The sequence below is a fragment of the Crocodylus siamensis genome, chromosome 5, assembly GCF_052110815.1.
Source record: "Crocodylus siamensis isolate JL-2025a chromosome 5, ASM5211081v1, whole genome shotgun sequence".
Classification (NCBI taxonomy): domain Eukaryota; kingdom Metazoa; phylum Chordata; order Crocodylia; family Crocodylidae; genus Crocodylus; species Crocodylus siamensis.
Genome location: NC_143399.1, coordinates 43,646,512 through 43,669,119, shown reverse-complemented (window position 1 = coordinate 43,669,119; position 22,608 = coordinate 43,646,512). Strand labels below are relative to the sequence as shown.

Here is a 22,608-nt window from a genome sequence, read left to right as displayed (position 1 = left end):
CCTATAAAGAGCTACATAGTAACAATACGTATATATAGTTTTGAAATGTGCTCTTCAGCACACTTAAAATTTGTTAAGTAAGATATTACTTTCCTAACTTCCCAGTACCTCATTCCCCAGCACTTCAGAAAGCAATTACTGGTTTAACTAGTAGAGGTATAGTTCTAGGAGATTCATGTTTTTCCTCATTCACTTGAGTGAGAGATTGTCTTGAACCCAGAATCTTGGCTTGCTGGATCAGCTGCTCGCCCCAGTCTGCCACCTCCCCAACTGATTACTTGGGCTGGACATAGATGGCTGCAAACCTCCATCTGGGCCTAGTTGTCCACCAGCTCCCTGCCATCAGTCACTGGTTGGGGTCAGCTGACCCTTCACTCTCTCCCATATAAACTTCTGAGCTGTAAGAGGAAGTGTTTGGGAAACAAGGCTCAACCCTTATCCAGACACCTCACTGTTCCTCATAGCTTGCACCTCTATTGGCTCTCTGCCTGATCTCTCAACTACCCAACTCACCTCACCCTTGGACTCTGTGTTCTGCCTGACCCTTCAGCTTCCTAATTTGGTCCATCCCTCAACCCAACTCCTGGCTCAGCCTGGCTTGGGCCCTGATTTCAAGCTCTGCTCGACCCTCCAGCTTTCTAACTTGGCTTTTTGGACCTCTGGGCTTCCAGCTTCCTGGCACTTGGTTTCCAGATGCTCCTCCTAACCCTGGTTGGCCCCTTAAAGCCTGAGTGACTCCTAGACCTGGCTTCCCACAACCTGAGTCGTCTAAGATTATCTAAACCACTGAAGCTATGCCTACAACTGGCTGGGTGTTAGGATAGCAAGGTGCATGACAGAGTAGATATATGCTGACCTGTCCCTGTGTACCTAGAAGTGAAGTTTACAGCTATCTCTTCCAAGATGAACATTGGACTTCTCTTTCCAGTGTTTTCTTTTCGGCACTGATTAGGGATGCTCCAATCTCTCCAGATTGCTAATCTTCTCATGTGTCTGGAATAGTCTCTTTGGTGCAACAGTGTTCCAAGAGCAACACTGTACTGTTTCTGTCACTTCTGTGTTCATGCTATACCATATTGCCACTAGCTAGGCCAGAAATGGGGTTTTTGTTTGATATTACAGGTAAAAGAATTCATAAATGCAGAACTCCTGGCTCATTTGTATTCCTCTGAGGACCAAAACACTTTGATGGAGGAGTCAGCAGAACAGGCTCAGAGGCGAGATGAGATGCTTCGCATGTACCAAGCCCTTAAAGAAGCTCTGGCAATCATTGGCGATATTAGCACTACCACTATATCTACCCCTGCACCGCCACCTGTTGATGATTCTTGGCTGCAGCAATCCAGAAGGTAAGGATCTTCAGGTTGGGTTTGCTATGAAGATTAAGACAAAGGAACAGATTCTCAGAACTACTGATTTCCCATGTAGGGCAAGTGTTCCTCCATGTTTAGGGAAATTTTTGAAGAAGCTGAAAGTTCTTGCAAAATTGGGTCTTTCTGAGTTTTGTCCCCCCCCCCCCCCTTTGCCTCCCGACCAAACTTGAGGACTGGAGATCATGCAGGTATGTTATTTTTACTGGGCAAACCCAAGAATCTCTCAAGTAAACTGGTTTTAAATACCAGTGTGCTCAAAATTCTTCTCTGCCCAAATGAGTGTTCTTTCCAGTCAAACCACCAGGCTTCACTCCAAGTCTCCTATTCTGTTCTAGAGAGGACATGGGGAAAAGTGCACTTATAAAGTCTCCATTTGAGATGTTTTGGTATTTAGTTCTGTTTCAGCTGGCATTGCTGTTTCTGATATGTTGAGAACCTAGTATTCTGACATAGCTGTGGGATTCATCATCCAGATTTGGCTTCCAAGTTGCTACTGTGATCTCTTTAGCACCAGAATATCTGCAATTTGGTGTTTGTATCTCCAGATCTGCCTGCAGGATATTTTTTGTCCAAAATTCTTCCATACATATATGTTAGGCAACTAAATGCCAGAGTGGTTTATAGGATTGTTGGTTTATATATATACCAACAGAGGTTCTTAGTAACCTTGTCCTTGACTCTCAGAAGACTGTGTGGCATACTTTGTGACTTGGCTGATCCTCTATTTACTTGATGTGCTTGCAAAGTAGTGCAAACCATGTGATCACTTACATCCTCCCATTTAAAGTTCCCTGTATTTTTAGGAGTTTTAACTTTTCCATTTTCCAAGCTCTGGCAGTCCCATTTTTAAAATCTAACCCAAATCCTTTGTCTAATTTTGGTTCCGCTTACAAGCAATTGAGAATTCAGTGCTCCTTACTTATGGCTTCCTTAAAGACACGGAATATCCTTCCCTATAAATTAACTTAATAAAATAGTGGTAGAATACTAATGATACTAAACCCTTTATATTGACATTTGCAATTGTACATCTGCTTCTGACCATTATAATAGCTACTCCCTACGGGACTGTTGGGTGTTGTCTAAGTTTTGTGGTTAAGGGGTTGATAGCATTTAACAAAACAGTAGACATTCTTTTGAGAATCTGAAGCAGCTCTGAGTAGTGATTAGAAATGGATGAGAGCATGGAAAAGATAATCCAAAAAAGCATTATTGCAAGTACATAATACCAGATCTGTGCAATACTGGGTTGCTTAAATTATGCCCTGTAGAACTAAAACAATATAAGAGCAGAGGAAAACATTCAGAAGATGGCTAGAGATGTCAGGGAGTTTCTGGATTCCATGTAAAAAGTGTGTAGATCTTCATTAATCTCTGATTATTCACTAGATCACCTCCTCCAAGTCCTTCAACTCAGAGGAGGCCTACCTTAAATAATCCCCCAACCAGACCTTTACCTGGCCGAGGACCTGCTCCAGCAATCCCATCTCCAGGCCCTCAGTCAGGGGCTCCACCAGTCCCGTTCCGTCCAGGACCATTACCCCCATTTCCTAGCAGCAGTGAAGCCCTTGGAGCACCTCCTCAGGTTCCATCCCGGCCAACACGGGCTCCTCCCAGCATTCCAAGGTAAGATGTTGAATAACTCCAGATGCTGGGCATGGTTCTCTTCCTATAGAATAACAGACATTGCGTGGAAAACTGAAATGCAATCTTCTTAAAACTAGAGTTAACAAAGCAAAAGACTGTTCACTCCAGGAAGTCAAAGACTGATTTTTGAAATATCCATTATTTTTTATTCCAAAGCTTATTTCTCAATGATTTAATGAGAAATTTTTAACTTAAAGACAAGTATAAAGTGAATTGAAATAAAGAAATGACAGATTGTAGGTCTGACAGCAAAACAAATGCTTGTTCTGTTGCATCCAGTTGAAAGGTGTGGAAGGGAGCAGTAAAAAGGTAGACACAAGAGTTAGTGAGACCCTGTTGCAATGTAACATGGAGAATGGTGGCATAGATGGCTCAACTCATCCATTCCATTCAGGTGGAATCACAGGATGGTATCACCAGAAGTGACTCTACTGAGTCTTTAAGTAAAAAAAAATCAGCCACTTAAAAGTGGAACAACAGTGATAAAAGTCCAAATTCAGTCCAAAAATACAAAGCCTGTGGTGGAAAAGCTATCTATACCTAACCACAGTGTACTTACTGTAGTCATTATAGCAAGTAACTTATATAAAATCATATGGCAGAACATGGTAGGTTAAGGAACAAAGACTTTTGTCTCTGTCCTCTTTTATTTGGGGTTTTGTCTTTCATCAATACTTTAAGGTCGTTTTATAGGTTTTCCATTTTGGGGGAAAGCAGTTAAGAAATTGTCAGTTTTTCTTTTACCAGTATCTGAATGTAACATTGTTAAGTATTACAGTTATAGTATAACATAATATCCCTAATAATGCATTAATATAAAAGGTTGTTTTTAAAGGCTTCCAGTTGTATCCTAAATTATGAGACACAGACGCAGGTTTAAACTAGGGTTGTAAATATCGTTAAAAAAATTATCCGTTTAACCTCCTCTAATTGTATCAGTTAAACGGTTAACTGATAACACAGCACCTCATACATGGCTGCTGCTCCCAGGGCCTTTGGTTGTGGAGGGGAGAAGGGGTGGCAGTGGCAGTGGCAGTGGCAGGCCCTTCCGGATAGCACAGCTCATGTGAAGCTGCAGGGGACAGCAGCTGGTATGAGACTTTCCCAGCCCACTGCAGCTGCTGGCACCTCTGGGAGGGAGGGAGCACCTGTGAACAAGCAGATAATTGCTTAACATTAGGCTACCTTCTGGTTTCCTCTTTAACCTCATAGGCTATGGGTACTAGTTCTCCCTCCTGTCTCCCCCCACCCCCACGCCTTGCTCCTCCCTCCCTCCTGCCTGCCCTGCCACCTTCCTGTCTCTGAAGCACTGTGCCACTTCCCTTCCCCGCCAGACTGCGCCCCACACTATATGTTAACTGGTAATGCATTACCAGTATAAATGTGCCTATCGTTTAAACATTTAACTTTTCACATCCCTAGTTTAAACCCCTTGGTGATACTTGGGGGACTCTGTTTTTCATAAGATTTAAAAATACCAATAATGACAATTTAAGCAGATTACACATAGACATGTCAAAGTAACTATTCAGTTTTTCAATTTTTAAAATAGTCATTTAAAGTAAACTTCATGTATGGATTAAGGAATCAGAACTTGGGGTAGAGGTGATATCTTTTATTAGACTGACTAGATGTTTGCAGAAAGAAAAAAAAAGTCTTTAATTGCAAGATTTCAGGCACATTAAAGACATTTATTTTGCCAAAAAAGGGATTTTTTTTTGTGTACAAACATCTAGTTGGTTTAATAAAAGATATCACCTCTACCCCAAGCTCTGATTCCTTTTGCCTCTAGATCAATACGGCTACAGTCTGGATACCTGACACTATGGAATAAAAGCTTCTGAAATGCTTTCATTTAAATCTGTCAAATCAGTTTTGGTTTCCAGTTACGTAACTCTACCTTCAAATATAATTGTTCTAACCGAAAAGAAACAGATCAACTACATAAAGTGATAGGAAACATTTCTGTATTTTTTACAATTGAAAAGGCAACGCATCATTTGCCACACATGAAATGCACTCTGTCATGCCAATATACACTCTATGTTATCTCAAGTTACTGATAAATATTAGACCATTGAGGTGAAACACACTATTGCTTCTTTAGGTGTTAAGCACCATAAGTAGAATAGTGTCTCTGAATTTCCTCAGTCTGGAGAGCTTCAAAATGATATCAATGGCTCCTTCACCATAGTCTCCATTATACTATTAATGCACACACAGCGTGAAGAATCAAGAGGCAGTGCTTTGTCCGTTGTACTACTGGAGGGAACCATAGTGGCCCAGCAATTGTTAATTGCCTGTCCTGGAGAATGAGGATGTCTCCTCTTTCCTGCTTTGTTGCATGGATACTGCTTTCCTGAGCTGCCTGGCTTAGTTGCATGTTTAATCTTGTGTCTGATAAGCTGCTAGCTGGTTGGAGCCCTGGTGGTAAGTCTTAGCCCAGAGAAGCCTAGTTAGTCATCATTTAAAGCTCATAACTACACTTGGTGGCATGGGACACAATTGCTGGTGAAGGAAGCCAGTGTTGTTAATAGTGTAACCATCTATACTACTGTTACAGAACTTCCTAGTATTTGACTTTTAAAAAAAAGATCTACAGTGCATCTTCTGACCCAAATTATAATTCTTTTTATCTATTGCTGAGAAGGTATTTCAATTTAAAAAACACAAACATTTAAGAATAAAGGAAGGGTTCACATTTGTGCTGAAAAGTCAAGTTTATCCTGCTGACTAAACTCGAAGAGAGGAAATCCCTGAGCAGGGGCCGTAGGGGGAAGTCACCTGAGAGGGTAATGTGTCCAACTCCTATGTCTATTAAAAGTTCACTTTTAGATTTGGAATTTCTGCTAAAGTCTGTTTTTAATAAAAAAAACTCTGAGCAGGAATGTAGTTAATCAGCTCCAAAAAGGGGTCTGAGATATTAAGAGGGAAAAAAACAAAATCTCAAGGAAGAGGTCTTGATGAAACTTGAGCTTTCTCTGTGCTTACTTATACATTTAGGCTTTCTCCTTTGTCTGCTTTACCACCATTTTCTCCAGCGATTCCTTGAAGTGCCAGAATCCATCATTCCTATGAAAGCTTCTTGAAAAGAATGATACTGTACTTTTTTTTTCTTTTTCTTTTTTTTTGTTAAGTTGTTCTAGGCTTTCAAAGAAGCCATCTTCTCCTCATTCTTTATTCTGGAGCTGAAACTTGTAACATGACAGGACAACACAAGCATTTTTCCCTCTCATTCCTGCTGAGCTTTAAGATTAAAAAAAAGCAATAACTGAAATCATTTTGAGAGGAAGTATTTAGACCACCCTGATGAATGTGTGGCTGCGAGTACAGTTTGATTGGAGAATTTGTCACCTCATTAGCAAAATATGACCCCTACCTTAAACAAAAACAAAAAAACCCTGATTTTATTCAACATTATTAGCATTTAAACAAAGCAGCTGCAGTTTTACAGAAACCATGAGCTTTTTTCAGTCTTTATTGTTCCTCATTTACTGTACTGAGAAAGAAATGTGAAGGGGGAGTAGGGGGAAAAAATCTCTTTTTTACTTCTCTCTGATTCTCAACCTGTTTTGGGTTATGTGTGCTGAGTATTTCTGTGAGGAAACAGAAACTATTCACATGATACATGCCTGTTTTAATTAATCCCACTTGAGGTGGGTGGATCTCTCCCAGCAAAGCTTGCGAGTGAAGGCCCCTTGCCTTTGTTAACGGCTTGATGCCAAAGCATCTATGATTTGCGAAATATTCCCTGCTGCCAAAAATTAGATTATTCCCCCCCTTCTCTTAAAACACTGCAGCAGTATTTTAAAAGAAAATGCAGCTGTGCACACTTGCTTCAATAAAATGACCCTAAGCAGGCGCTAGCACCACTATAACCTTCAATGCCATGTGTTTGTTTGTCTGTTTTAGAGACCTGATCTTGTTTGAGTACTAATTTTAGTTGCAGCACAGTTACTGTTAAGTTATAGCTTTTAAAAGTTGTTGAGTTGGGGAATCTCAGCTTCTCCATGAGGAAAGAAATTGAATTCAAATGTGTTTTTCCTGGCATTAGAACCCCTGGATTTAAGACATGGGCCCCTGGACATGTTCTCTCCCACTTCCCCTTTTCCTGTTCTGTAGTGTTACAGCTGTTGGGGTAGAGAGCAGAAAGGTTCCACTCAAGAAACAATCAAAGGCCTTTGCTCACTATGCCATTGGGATATGCACTGCAACCCAAAATGCTATGGAAGCACAATCTCCAGTTAGCCACAAATCCTTTTGCACATGTATGGCATCCTGTTCCTGCTGTGCTGTCACGCTCAGGCTGCCTCTGGGCCACATGGAATTCCCATAGGTCTCAGTGGGAGACTCAGGTCTTTAGAATGTAGTGTTAAATAGTGAAGGAGTGTTTCAGTGATCAGTTTTTATGTCATCTTCTGCTTGGCACATGCCCCCTGCTTACCATTTACTTCTGTCTACAGACAGTGACAATTGAGAACCGCTAGGCAGGTGGTAAGGTACATTGTGGTTGTGTACAAAGCTAGTCTATTCGAAAACATATTTCTATCATTGCTACGTCCACCATCAGCCCCGCCACATTTTGTCCTCAAATGCTGGAGGCTGCTAGAGAGAGAAGAACAGTAGAAAAAACCCTGGTCATACCCAGTTCACTCCCTTTCACCATCCACTCTCTGCCCCTGTGTGACACAGGAGGGTGTGCAAGATGGACCTATGGCCTGACCCAGTAAATGGCAGTTCTTCTGTTATATCATCTGCTGTGTCTTGTTGTTAAGCTAGACTATAAGTTCTTTCCTATATGTTTGTACAGCATCTATCTCTGATCAGGCCTTCTATATACTACAGCTATTATAAAGTTTGCAATTAAGATTGCCTGACATGCCTCACTCTAGGGCTCTTCTTTTGTTTAGTTTCTTGTACCTTTACCGAATATAAAATGCTCTAACTAACTTTTTCTAAGACTGAGGGTTTTTATAGAAAGTTTTAGCCAAATGTTCCATCCTGTACACTGAACAAAGGAGGAATTCTATGGAAAAAGTGTTATGTGATCATGTAGTTAAAGATTGACTTATAATGCATGCATACAAGTGAGCTGAGTTAAGGTTGTAAAGACAAACTTATTTTGGCAGTTCTGAACTTTTAGGGCTGACTTTGCCATGTTAACAACAGTCTTTTAATTATGGATGCAGTGTAAAGCGTAATAGAATAGCTGTTACTTTTAATTGTACAAATAACCTGTGCAAAAATCCCTGCCTCAAAATTTATGTTTTGAATGAGATAAGGTCTCACTCTGCACATACAAGTTATGGTGTGCAAAGTGTTCTCCCAAGGACACGTGCTGCAAGGATAAGGCTTTACTTAAAAGTAGTGTCAGTGATCCAGATTAATCCATGTGTGCACAGGGGCAAGTTAATGTTAACATTGAAATAATGGAAGGGTTTTTTAAAAAAAAAATCCTGTTTTTAAAGGGGAAGAAAGGAGTGAAAACAGTTGATTTCAGTTTTGTTTCCACATCTGTGCAGTCAAAAGCAAGCAGAAACCACAGAGTAATTGAAAGTCCCATCCCAGGATGCACTCCTGTTACTCTCTGGTCCAGCATAAATCCAGTACTACCAATTCCAGATATTCAAAAACTTTGAGGTTTAAAAATACATAAGTTATCTGTTGTCTGATTTCTGTCTTTAGTAGGGAAATCCATCTTCCCAGTCCATTGCCCTTTTGGATCCAAATTTAAATTTTAGACACATGTCCAGCAACACAGTCCTTGCTTCTGGCTGCTGGTTGGCACTCACAACCCCCCTCCCGCCGCCAACACCACTGTGCCTGCCTGCAGGAGTTAGCTGCTCTTCGCCACCATGCCACTATTGCAGGCAGTTGCTGTGCCCCCCCAGCCTCCAGGGGCATGTATTGTTCATGCCCTGGACCACAGAATATTGATGGGTTGCAGCAGCTCCAGCTGGCAGGGAGTTTGGGGGTCAGCTTGTCACCCCAAGGCTGCTCCAGCCAGGCTCAGTGGCTGTGGAGGGACTGGCTGGGGCACAAGAGTGCTTCAGTGCAGGGCTAGTTAGCAGGCAGTCCCCGCACTGAAGCACCCTTGTGCCACAGCCAGCCGGGGCAGCATCTACATATGCGCTGCGACACCTGAAAAAAACTGCAGCAGGTTAGTACTTGTATTTACATGGACTACCCTGCTGCAGGGTTTATTAGTTTTGTGCACCCGAATAGGGGCGCACGTGTAGACACTGAGACATTTACTGTGCAGTTAATTAGTCAGCTGCACAATAAACATCTCATGTAGATGTGCCCAAATAGTAACTATCTTTACTTATCAGCTGTAATAGCTACCAGGAAACTGATGCCATATTGACTGAGGTCACATTGTGGTTTCAGTCCTATTGAAAGTGACAGGAGAGAACAGGTATTTTGCTAACAAAGTAAAAGGCAGAGATTTTTGCCGGAAATCAGATCATGATAAATTTAAGATCTTCTTGAGAGTTGACTTTATCTCTAAAATGCTGAATCTTACTGGAAATCTGGTGCTGTGCATGCTCAGTTCCTCATAATTCCACATCTTTGTATAATCTAATCCCTTGGAAGTGAATACAAACATTCATTTGTATTCCAGAGGCCACCTACAGCAGGGGTTAGCAATGTATTGCAACAGGACAGGGGAGCACTTTAACAGAGCTTAGCTTTGAGCATGGGTCACTTCAAATCCAGCCCGAGCTGGAGCTGGAGCTGCAGTCACCACTATTCTCCACCATGCCACTGCCACCCTGCAAATGAAGAGCCCATCTTGCAGAAATGCCATCAAACACCTGAGCTCTGCAGGCTAGATCCAGTCCACGGGTCATATGTTGGCAGCTGCTGTCTAGAGATTTTCCTCAAAAGGTATCTTTCTTCTAAATTGGAGTTTGGTTCCAGCTCCACACCTTCTCTCATATATTCCTGTTCTTGAGGGTCATCAGGAGGATCTAGTAAGAAAAGCTTCATATGCTATTAGCACTTCCAAATTAAGTTCTTCTGTTCTTTTTCTTAGGTATACTAGCTAGCAATTCCAGCTACGGATTCTTCTGCACCTCCTATCAGACATTCAGGGTCAGGCTCTTCATCCAGATCCAAAGCTGGTTAGGGGTATGTTAAGCAATTCTGTTCTTAAATGCTACTGAAAGCTCAGCAAGTGCCTCTGGAGAATCAGATAAGAAATATGTACTCTGCCTGTCTTCACAGAGAGCTCCCCTGGGGGATAACTAAAGGGCACTGTGTCCACTGGCTATGGAAAAGGGCTGTGGAAAAGGGCAGAAGCTGCAGCATTCTCTGGACTGAGCAGGCCTTCAAAGGAGCCTCTAGACTAATTGTTCCCCTTCTCATGGTGCTTCCCCCCCTTCCAGTTAACTGAGAGAGCACTGCTGTCTGTTCAGCCGGCTGCATCAGTTTTCACCTCATTTTATAAGCTGATGATTCTGAGGTCAGCACAGGTTAAAGACCTGTCACTTTCCCTCTCCCACTTCCCTGGAGTATAGTTGGAAACAGGGTGAACAAAGAGAACATACAAGTGTGTATAAGCGGAGGGAGATTTTAAAGCACTGCATCTTATGACTGGTTTTAAAACTGGTTAGAAAACCCCCTTAGTAGAAACAGGCCTTGTGTGTCAGGGGAAGGAAAAAAGGGAGAGAGAAGGTGTGAAGAGATCAGAGAAAGGAAGGAAGGAAGGATAAGAATCTGAGGCTAGAGGCTGAAGGATTGATCTGGGCATACAGGAGAAGCTAATGGGAAAGTTGTAGGAGCATGATTGGGATTGTACTCTAGCTGTCAGCATTGTGGGGGGGGGGTGAACTTGCTTTATGATGTATGTTTTCAGCAAAAGACTTTTTGCCTCTTTAGCTTTTTTATTTTTAAATTAACTGATCTGTAAAAGGAAGTGGTCTTATTTTTAGCAATTCTCAACTTTAAAAAGGAAAATTAAGTCAAACAATAGCAAATACTGTTTTTGCCAGGAACACAGATGGAAAACCAAAGGTGCATTTTATCTTCAGTATTAGTTTCAGAGCAGCTAGGTCAATAATAATTGTCGTGAGTGCTCTGCCTGTGTCTAGAGCAGGAATGTTAAAAATAGGACCCAGGCTCTGGATATGTCTTGCTTACTGTATTTAGATGGTTATTATGCCATGTAGTACATAGAAAGTAGTACTTTTCTAACTTTTATAGCTGTGAAGAAAACCTTCTGATAATTAATGGAAAGAAACCGATGCAGTGCTGTTTTCCCGGGTCTGCAGTTGGCCTGAAACAGTACTAACTCTTCTGTCCTCTTATTTCCCTGATGTATTATTTAAAGGGATGACACTTCCATTGCATTCAGTTACACATTAATGATTATTGGCATAGTAATAATTTTAGTGGCTGCAACTGGAAAGGAGCTAGGACTAAAATGGAAAAGGGGCTGGGGGTAGGAGTTAGAAATTCCATTTCCTTCCTTGCAGCTGAGGTAAGAAAAGAAAAGAGACTTGAAGGAAAAGAAAAGGGGGAATGAAAAGTGAAGAAAAAGAGAAGGACAAAGTGCAGAAATAGTAATGGCTCAAAATGAGGTAGGGAGGGCCACATATTTTTCTCATCGAATAATGCTGAATGTGGCAATTAAAGTACTTGAGGTACTAAGGATGTGGACAACCAAATAATTATACCACTTTGATGAGCCAGGAGATTGGCTTACCATTCTTAAGTCCAGGTCATCTGATCCAAGTAATGGATTTTTCTGTCTGTCTGGTATCTCACAACATGGAAAGTTAAACCAAGGTAACTTAACTCAGTTTCATTTAGGAGTAAGCTGCTGCCCATTTTACATTAGTTATCGTGTATAGGAACCAACATATGAAACAGTTGCAGCAGATTCAGCTGAACTATAATAAGCTTCCCCTCCAAATACAGTATAATTGTTTAATCTCTTCATATCAATTACTTCTTTAAAGGTTAGTTTTTTACCCTTGATTGTCGTGCACATCTTCTGTTGACTTCTGTGAGCATCCTGCTGTAGGTGGAATCAAAATATGCAGGAATTTTGCTCTTCTCCATCAGCAGACACCATTGGCCTACAGTTTTTAAAAGGATGGGCTGTTTAGTCCTCCACTAAAATTCTGTACACCTCCCAACTTGGCATGCTTCACGCTGAATAGCAAAGAATAATACACAGTTTGCTAGGAATAACCATCTTTGCCGGTCTCTCTTTTGCATTAATGTCTTTGTTTATTCAAGCTGGATTTTCCATATGATGCATTAGTTCACTAAACAGACTAATTAAAAAAATAAAACATCCTCATAAATATACATATCTGTACATGCATATGTGATTGTCATTAATGTACAAGTCTGTGCATGAACAGCAACAAAAAGAATCTGACGTAGCAACAAAATAAAAATTGAACAAACTATGCATTTGTTTCCCTTCAGAATGGAGCAGCCACAGTACTATAAATACAATCATTATAGTTGTGTCATTGAGATCTTTTGACTACGTGTCTAATGCTCATATGCTCTTAATTTTGGGGAGGTAATAGTGAGGTGTTGAACTGAAGAGCTGTGTTAAAACTTTCAGTCGTAATGCACCTTTTTTCTCTGTCACCCACATCCACCTTCTCCATACTTAAAAAGCGAGGTCAGGTGAAGCAATTATACAGTTAAAATGTACAGGTGAGGGCAAGTGGTGGGGAACTTAGTGCATGTCAGCTGATCTGTGAAAATGGTGATAACTATCCTAAAATAAACAGAAGCTAAACCAGTAGAGTTTTCTCTTAAATGAAACAACTGCTAAACTAACCTTGCAGTTAGCATGGGAATAGATCAAATATATAAAATAGTTATCATGGATCAGCTTGACACTTGGTAAAATTTCCATTTAACTCAGTTTAATTGTTTTGTCTGTCCATACTCTAACATTCCAAACTTCTCTGCACCTTCACTCACCACCAATTTTAAGACCCAGAAACCTTTCTTCTTTATTTCTTCAGAGTTTCCCTGCAAATTTACATTGGCTTAAAGCTGTAAAAATTACTCTAGTCTGTAGCTCTTTTTCCTCCATAGCCATGTGCCCATAATGAGGAACATCACACATGCATTGTCTGATTTCTGACTAAACCAGGGCAGGAAACTGTTGCAGGAAACTTTGTCCTGCAAAATGTTTCAAGATTTCAGAAATGTTGCTGTTTGTTGTTAGGCAAAAGCCTGAGACATTTGAGGTATTTGCAAAAAAACTATATATATATTTTATATATATATATTTATATAGATAAAAACTATATATATATAGTTTGCAAAAAAACTCTCTCTCTCTCTCTCTCTCTCTCTCTCTCTCTATATATATATATATATATATATATAGATAGATAGTTTTTTTGCAAATACGTCAAATGTCTCAAGCTTTTGCCTAACAACAAACAGCAACATTTTTGAAATCTTGAAACATTTTGCAGGACAAAGTTTCCAGCAACAGTTTTCTGCCCTGGTTTATATATACAGAGAGAGAGAGAGATCCACTACAGAATTGATCTGTGGTTAGCTCACTAAGATGTGGGAGATTTGGCTTTAAATCCCAGCTCTGCCCGATTCAGATCAGTAACTTTAACCTGTATCCCTCACCCCAGGTGAGTACCTGCCAAGCTGTTGTATATTCCAAAGTGGGTCTTCCTCAGTCTTTCCTGTCATACTTTGTAAAATTATGTTTGCATTCATGAAAGTCTACATTTATTGTAGTGTAGACTTGACCCTGGGGGTCCCACACCTGAGTAAGTGCCCTCAGTCCTGAACTGTACAGTCAGACTGTCTCTGGCCCAACACTTATGGAACAGCTTCAGTAACAGAGATTGCAGGAAACCTACCCCAACATAGCCAGCAGCTTTGTGGTTATGGCAGTGACTTGGGATGTGGGAGAAAGGTTGTCCAGGCATACCAGGATTTTACTGAAACAGGGAGAGATTTCCTTTTACAATAAAATAAGCTTGAGACTGTCCCTTATATGAGAGAGGCTTGGAAACTGATTATGTGGTCCTTTTAACAGCCAATATATGAGGCATTTATTTTCCTTCTAAAGAAAATAATAAAAAAACACTTCTTTTCATACTAATCCTGGTACCCAGTCTTTTATTATAAAATAAAAACCTTGTCTGCCGGAGTTTCTGATGCATATTAATAGTAAACCCTGTCTTAGAAACTCTGCTTAAATATTTGCTCACTACAAAGCTGCAAGGATGGTTTCAGTGCAGTAGAAGTTGAAGAAGCCTTAAGTATAGCAAACAGTTGCCAATTGGGCAGAAATCGGTAAACATCAGGCTTTTGTTTACACCTCCAGATCAATAGGAGTGTACCATAAAATGCAACTGTGCTCATGCCCTTTTGTAAGCACTTTCTGATGGTCACAGACAATTATGAATGTTAAATATAAGTGGAATGAAAGCCTTTTAAATAAAAGTGCATTGGCTTCCCTTCTCAGAGTGTAGCTATCGTCTTAAAACAGGGCCTCCCATGGTAATTACAGACATGCTTTACAAAAAGCATATTTTGTGGACTCTGTAGAATGATAGCAGCTCAGAAAAGGCAGATGCTTGAAAGGTTCCCATATGGTTCTGATCGACTTTTAAGTCTAGACTTGCTTTATTTAGTCACTCTCACACTGTGTTTGCCTAACTAAATTTCTCTTAAGACTGAAAAACTGGAGTGTGCTGTTTAGTTTAACAATAATGTAAAACTCTTTTTCCTTTATTTTTAATTTTGGGTGGGAGTAGGAGTTATCCTTCATCCCACTGAGCTCTTCACAGGCGGGCGGTCTCCAGCAACATCGGGGAGTTATTAAATATGTACTTAGCCCACCATTTTCATTGGTAGATTCTTTATGTCTGCTTAACGTGTGCTAGTTAGAAGTCCTGATTCTTTCTGCAGACTTGTTTACTTAGCCCTGGGGATCTATGATCCCCTGCCCCTTTAGCACTAATTTTTACAAACACAGCATTTCCCCTTTAAAAAAAAAGGAAGAAGAAAAAGAACTCAGCAGGTCATTAGTTAAAAGAGGCCAGGTTGTGGGGGCCTGCCCCAAAAGTTGAAAACTCAATTAAAATGTTTGAGGCAACAACTAAATAAGAATTAGCTCTTTTTCACTAGGAAGGGGCCTTCTATATGATTCTGGGGCTGCGCAGAAGTCAGTTTTTTGTGTGTTCTGCCATCAGTTAACACAGCAAATCCAGTTTCAGTTTGGTGGAAGCAGAAAAAGTCTTATGGAAGCAGGGAAATGTGGGCCATTCTGTCTCTACCAATATCATCTTCTTGGCTTCAGACTAAACATTTAATTGGGCTTAGTCATATATTTACTCACTGACATGACAGCTAGCACAGCATACAGATTTTTGGGGTGGGGGTTGTTTTTTTTCCTCTCTGTTTCTCTTGATCTGAATGAATTCATACGTAGATTAGAGCTCCCCCTGCTGCTGTCTTTATTCTAGAGATTACTGTAACTTTTAAGGCCCTGGCAAGTGAACATTTACAAAACTTTTGCTCATACTTCAGGCTAAAAGCTCAGTGACGTTTACATGTTGAAATTGCACAATGCTTTCTCAGAACTTTATTTCTCAGCCAACTGAGCTGGAATAAAAGAGGAAGGAAAGAAGTGGCCCTCAGAAAGATCACCTTCTGGTTTAACCGTACTTTACCTACAAGGAATTATAGGGGACCTGGTTGTCCGTTCAGTTATACCGGCAGAACAGGTTGGAGGTTCAGATCCACAATATTGATAGCTACATTCCCCCTTGCTAAACTTTTTTAACCTTGAGACCTAGTGTAAGAGAAGAGGAATGTGTTTTAGACCTATCCTCTTGTTTTGGCACTCCAGATTCCTTTAGACAAAGACTATAAAAACAGGCACCTAGTCCAAAAGTAGGCTTGTAACTACTATTTGCCCCTACAAAGAAAGCCATGTAAGCAATAGGCATCTTCCAGGGCTGCCCTTCCATTCACTGTAAAATAGAACCTCAACTTGTGTAGCCTAAGGATGCCTGTACAAGAGCGCAGAGCCTGCTCCAATGTGCTGTAGTTACAGCGTGTCAGAGAAGACTCAGTTAATCGAGTCTGCTGGAGTGTGGTAATTATTGCGTTCCAGCAGCCTCCCGCATCCAAAATGACAGCAAGGGTGCTTGAACTAAAGCTCATTGAACAAGCTATGATTCAAACATCCCTGCTGCCATTTTGAAGCTCAGGGTCTCTGATGCATGAGATGCTGCTCTTGGAGCCTCTCCAATGAAAGCACTCCCCCTCAACCCCCACCACTCCTGGGCCACATGCAGAAGTACCCTAATACAGCTGGAGTCCAACCAATGGAATGATGCCTTCTTACACTACCTTAGAATCCAGTCCTTTGTCTGTAATATATGTTGGCATGAAAATCAAAAGCTACAGATCCTAGCATTCAGTTGCAGTTCTGAGAAGTGACTCACTTATCTGCTATGGGCAGTGGCTTTTGAAACTGGAGAGACTTCCAAGATGCGAGTAGTACACTAGGACTAGGGACAGAAATTACACATAAACCAGTATAAGTGATTGGAAACTGGTTCAAATCTGTAACCCAACAGAAGTTCAGTACACACAAACTGTTTTCAAAATGGCTGAAACTGGTTTAAGATAAGTCTGGATGGGTGTAGTATCAGACTTAACTGATTGAGGTTAAATCATTTTATTTGAACTTCTGTCCCAGCTCCCATGAACATGCAAGTTTAACTCATAGCCCCCCAGCATCCCAGGATGCTTTACACCACCCCCACAAACTCCCCCCTGTCCTCTCGACAGGGTGGGTGGGGTAGTCTTGGCCCAAGGTATCTGCTTCAGCCAAGCAGGGAGATATGCTCTAGCGCTGCAGGCATGTGGCTGCATTTCCAGAATCAAAAGTCAATGTCTGTTCGCTTGCTTAGCAGTTGAGTTTATGCAGCTTAAACTAACCTGTGAAGATTGAATCAATTCAGCTTCAGGCTTTTTGACTGTCTGTACTTAGCCGTAGACACAATGATAGTAGGACTAAAGATAAGTGGAGCTTTTATATTGTACTTAGCGGTTAATAAAACAAGACAATGAAACTCATTGTACCTGGACCAAAACACAAGTTTTAAGAGTAGGCCTCTATTGCACTGTGCCTTTGAGTTTCTTCTTACCCAACCAGTCTAAATGTCAGTTTCAGTCTGGTATATTATTTATTTGAATTTGGTGTGCTCTCTTCATCCTTATGCTGAAATACATTGCTGGTCTTCTATCTTTCAAATATGATATGAAGACAGCTGTATGAATTTTTCCTTGTTGGTAAATTGTGCACATATGATATGATGTTTTTAGTAATGTCTAAACAATGCAATATGGTATATATCAACAAAGGAATAATTTAATGTAACCCAGCACAAAGGCTGAGTCTTAGAAGCAGTTCTTTATAAATCGACAGATTTTGGAAACTGAGCCAACAGACCTACACTGGAGCTATACAGGAAAACACCATGAAGAAATTAAATTCTCGCGGGGGGGAGGGGTGTCTCCTTTTAAGAGTTGTTAATTTCTAGTAGAACATCAGATGGAATTTGTCACATTTATTGCATTTCTGTTAGCACAATGTACTGAAATATCAATTTAAGGAACAAGAAACTTTTTCAAGCATAAGTATGCCTCAAATAGTATGTCTCAGGTCAAAGAATATGAACACTTACAAATTTCTATCTTCATAGCACTTTTAGCACCGTTCAATGTGCTTCCTTTGAAGTTGATTGCAAAATAAAATAGAAGCAGAAAGAAAAGCATTCTTGCCATAGGCATTGTCCCAATTTTGTAGATGGGGAAGCTACATTAGAGAGATTGATTGTTGTCAATTGTTGCTGTGTAGATATACCAAAAGTATGTGGCCAAACCAGAGGAGATGGCTGTATAGCTTCTGAGAGTTGAGAAGGACCACCTACAAGTTTAGTACTGTCAATGTATGTTTGTATGGCATAGTAAAGAGTGGCCATGGATTGACACCAGTTTTTACAGATGGAGGTAGATACAGGTGGACAGTACAAGTAGAATCATCTTAGAGCACTATATTTTATTACAGCTCTGTTATGTGATCTTTTATCACTTCTTTGTTACTGTGTTCCCTAGATACTATACATGGACTTGGAACCTGTTTACCATTCCAAACAACACATGTAGATGAATCCTCTGCACTCTCTCTCTAGCCACAGGCAAGCCTCCTTTGCTTTTAAAAACATGCTCAGCAATTTTTCCTAGCCAGTCAGATCTCTGTCTTGAAGAGTGCTAAGCATTTGGATAAGCTTTGTTCGTGCAATTTATTCCTTAGATTCTCTCCTCACATCTGGCCCAGAGAGTATAATAAGTGAGCTCATCAACTGAGTAAAGAAACCATGTTCCACTAGAAGAAGCAATGTCTTTCAAATGCTCTAGCAGAAAAGGTGAGGAAATCTTTGAACTCTGCAACCAACAGGCTCTAAATGACTCCCAGCACAGCACAATCTCCTAAGAAAAATTCTGACTTTTGGACTAATCTGAGTGAGTCAGATGGAAATGCCAGTGGCAGAAGACAGCATGGAAGTGGTAGAGTTCATGCATTTAGTAAGGGTAGTCTTGTACATGGAGAGGTATATACATGCTTAAATTTGTTTAAGTCAGTACCTGATATTTGAGTGCTCCTCTTTAAGCTTCAGTGTGATGAATGGCATGAGAACACAGATATGTAATGTTTAAGATTCCCCCATCAGTGAACCAATCTTGTTTTCAGTGGGTTCTGCATTATTGAACCCACTCAGTAGTCCTTTCCCACCTTGCCCTCTTTTCCTGTTGGATGGAGGTTCACTTGGAGCTGACAAGCTAATGATTCCAGAGTTAGTTGCTAATATCAGCACTATTTATCAGAAGGGACTATTTATTAAGTGCCTTGATATGTGGGCCCAATTTTCAAAAGTGCTGAGCCAGCACAACTCCTGTTGATACCAATGGGAGCTGCAAGTGCTTGGTATCTCTGAGCATCAGATTCTTCATATTGGGAATCCAAAATCCATAGCCATTTTTGAAAGCTTAGTTGTAATTCCATTCTGTGGCTCTCCAGGCTGAAAGTAGGTTTTGGAGTGGTGGGGATAGCAATCCTTTATGAAATGCATGATCAACCTCTGAACCATGAAAACAGGGAATAAACAAATTAAACTATTCCAAAGAGAATACCTGTGCTGCTCATTCAGTGATAAAGGATTAGTTCAGATGCTGGTAAACCTTTTGCTTTCTTACCTATCACAAATGCATAGAGATGTTGCACTGTATTGTATTTGCAAATTAGAAATGCAAGTTTTAGCTGCATGTGCATGTTAACATAGGAGCAACAAAATCTTGTGACACTTAAAAGGTTGAAGTGTTTCTACTTGTTTTTTCCTCTCTCTCTCTCTCTCTCTCTCTCTCTCTCTCTCTCTCTTTCTCTCTAGCCGAAGACCACCCCCTTCACCCACTCGACCCACTGTAATTCGTCCATTAGACTCATCCCTGTTAGACTAAGTGAAGTTTCTGGCATGCCATTAATTGCTAACTGAATATATGGAAGCAACTTGCTTGATAACTGTTGCAATAACCAATGTATAGTCGCATGTATGGACACCTGTAGGCAAGTAACCAATTTTACTAATATACTCTGTCCATTCTGCACTGCTTATGAGGTCTCATACATTTTGGGAAGGTCTGGGAGGCCTTGAGTTTTCCTCTTGCAAACAGCTGATTTATTAGCAAACGTGCACCCAAAAGGTTGTGTATTCATAATTCTGTATAGTCAAACAAAGGCTTGCCATACTGCGTGTTTGTGCTGAGAGTGACCAAAAGTCAGATGGTTTCTATAGGTGCCTACACTTAGAAGGTAGAATCCATAAGCAGAAAGATTTGGCTTGATTGGGTTAGGTGTCTAGGATCCCTGTAGAGTCCATGAGGAGAGTTGGGTGCCTCTGAAGAGTAATCCAGGTTTGGGCCCTAAGGCCCACTAGACAGAGAATGGGGAGAGTGGGGTTCAGAAAGCAGAGGTAAGTAGAGGTAGCCAATAGGAAATGTACAAGCTCAGTCTCCCTCTTGCCCCTCTCCAGAGTTTAGGCACCTCTATGTACTTGCAGTTCACAAAGCCTAATCCTATCCCTGAAGGTGGAGAAGGGAATGGGAGAGCCCAGGACTCTTCCCTCCCAGGGAAGTACCCTTAGCATCTACAGAGCTAGTTTCGATGGCCGTGAGGGCTTAAAGTGTGCCTCTCTTTTTTCCCCCTCCAATTTCAAAAGGACATCTTGTTTTTAGAAGTAGTTTTCAGGGCTATACATCAAATTGTTTAAAGAAAGGTTTTCTATAAGTTGACATTATGTTGTTATACACATTTCCTTCCTCAAAGGCCAGCTGGGCTGAGAGAAACAACGTTGTCTCTAATTAAAGCTCCTGTAAATCCCATAATTATGCGTGTCTTCATGTCTCTCTCACAAGTCTGATGGATTGATGCTTTCACTATAATTTCTCAACATCAGAAATGTAGTTTTACAGAATGTTGCTAAAGAAAATAACGCCAAGTATGGCATGGTGAGCTGTTTAATTGGCTGTCCTCCACTGTGGACCAATAATGAATAACTCTCTTGTTTAGTAATTGACAAGGGCCAGGTTGTGACACACACTTGTAGTGGATAGTATTTCCACTTGGGAACACCATATAAATTAGGACTGTCCAACTTCTAAGAGGCCGGGGCCCACACTAGGGCAAGACATGGGCCCCCAGGCAGCACCCCCTACACACCACTATACCATGCCATGGGCTTCCCTGGTGTTATGGGCTGCACCACCCCACCACATCCCCTGCGGCAGGAGCAGGAAGTGAAAACTCATGGAGTTGGGCAGCCTAGAGACCCCAGCTGCAGCTTCAGCTAGATAGATAAGGGGGCAGTGGCTCAGTAAAAGCCTAAGGGTTACACATCAACACCTCATGGGTTGCATGCTGCCTCCAGGCCACCAGCTGGACAGCCCTGGTATGAATGAAATAGACCATGCCCTGAACAGGCTACCAATATCTTATGTTACCATGAGAACTACATTTTTACTCACAGAGTTCAGATATGCGGATTTAGGTCTCAGCTTCCTCAAAGCTGAGTGTTGCTTGGTTCTGGGATATTGGTTCATACTAATCTTTCATTTCCATGGCAGTCAATATAACAACAAGACAAAGTTGCACTAAATCAAGATTTTGCATTTGTATATATGGAAATCCTATGTGCCTCAGTATGACAGCCCGTTGGCCCAACTAAACAAATGATGAGAAGTGACTAGTTATGCATCCTGGAGATGTATTATTTTAACAGAGGTACATTTTCAGGGGTTATATTTGCACAGTGCCTAAACATTTTATCTTCATTAGTTAGCCTGCCATATTAAATAGTTGGGGTTAGTTTAACCCCAAAGGTAAAACAAATAAAATCAACAAAACTAAAACTAGAGATTAAATCAATGCACAGTCTTTCAAAAATATCCATTATTGTTACTGTTTGGTTTTTTACAATTACATTTACAATTCCCAATGTAAGGCCATTGATGGATTTGAAGGCCACCAGTAAAATCAATATAAGAAATTCATTTAGTAAGATACTATATAGTGCTATAGTACATAGTACCTCTGGTTAGGAAGAATCTAGTCAGAGAATTGTAACCAATGGGAATTTTGCCTATTAAATATTCCCAGACTGCTGATTAAGTAATAGTTGTATCCACCCCTAAAGCAAATCAAGTTTCTACTACATAAGAGGGCTTAACTTAGGAAAAGAGCATGATTTGTATGTTAGCTTAAGTTTAATTTCCTGTCAACCTTATACTTGTAACATGCACCTGTGGAGTCTAGAGGTCACCGTTTTAAGTACTGTGAAGAGGGAATTTGTTAATGTAATAGCATGTTGGTGATCTTAGTGAATTGCTGAAATGGCCAAAGTTTATTTGAAGAACATGCTAAAACATTAAACAACAAATTTATAAAATCACATTTAGTAAAAAGATATTATGTATCCTAAATTCGGTTATGCTGTTTTGATCTAAGAAAGTAAAACTTTACAATACAGTGGGGTTTGCTTTTTTGGTGGGGGGGGGCAGTATTTCTTACACTGTATGTATTTATGTGGAACTGCACTAGTAAATGTACTGCATGGTAGGGCTGTGCGAAGTGTTAGTCCTTGATTCAATTGGGCAGAGATTCGGCCTAATTCAGTGGCTGAATCTCTGAATCCAAATTGAATCAGAGGACCCTTTAATCTCTCCGAATCAAATTGGAACCTTCCAAATTGATTCAGAAAGATTCAGCAATTTGGACATAGACACAGATTTAAGTGTTTTTTCTACATACCTCTAGGTAGCAGGCGGCTTGTGAATGCTGCTGTGCTGGGGTACATGGAATGTCCCACAGCAGCACGGGGGGGGGACCACCCCAGCATGCTCGGCAGAATATCTGGAAGTGGACCAGAAGCACTTCTGGTCCACTTCCAGTTGCGCTCAGGGCCACCCCCGCTGGCTCAGCAACTGGTGCCCCCTGGGTTTGCAC

At 40.8% G+C, this 22,608-nt stretch overlaps 1 protein-coding gene across 9 annotated transcripts in view; it reads left to right on the top strand.

Moving 5' to 3' along the window:
- Positions 1-22,608, top strand: part of DNM3 (dynamin 3) — a 366,866-nt gene that overhangs the window by 315,429 nt on the left and 28,829 nt on the right. For 5 of the 9 annotated variants that reach the window (XM_090049990.1, XM_090049991.1, XM_090049994.1 and 2 more), the window contains 2 exons: positions 1,123-1,349; positions 2,763-2,999. In XM_090049990.1, coding sequence (XP_089906116.1) covers positions 1,123-1,349; positions 2,763-2,999 — 464 coding nt within the window. The remainder of the gene's footprint in view (positions 1-1,122; positions 1,350-2,762; positions 3,000-22,608) is intronic. The other 4 variants (XM_090049992.1, XM_090049997.1, XM_090049996.1 and 1 more) reach the window with 1 other exon arrangement.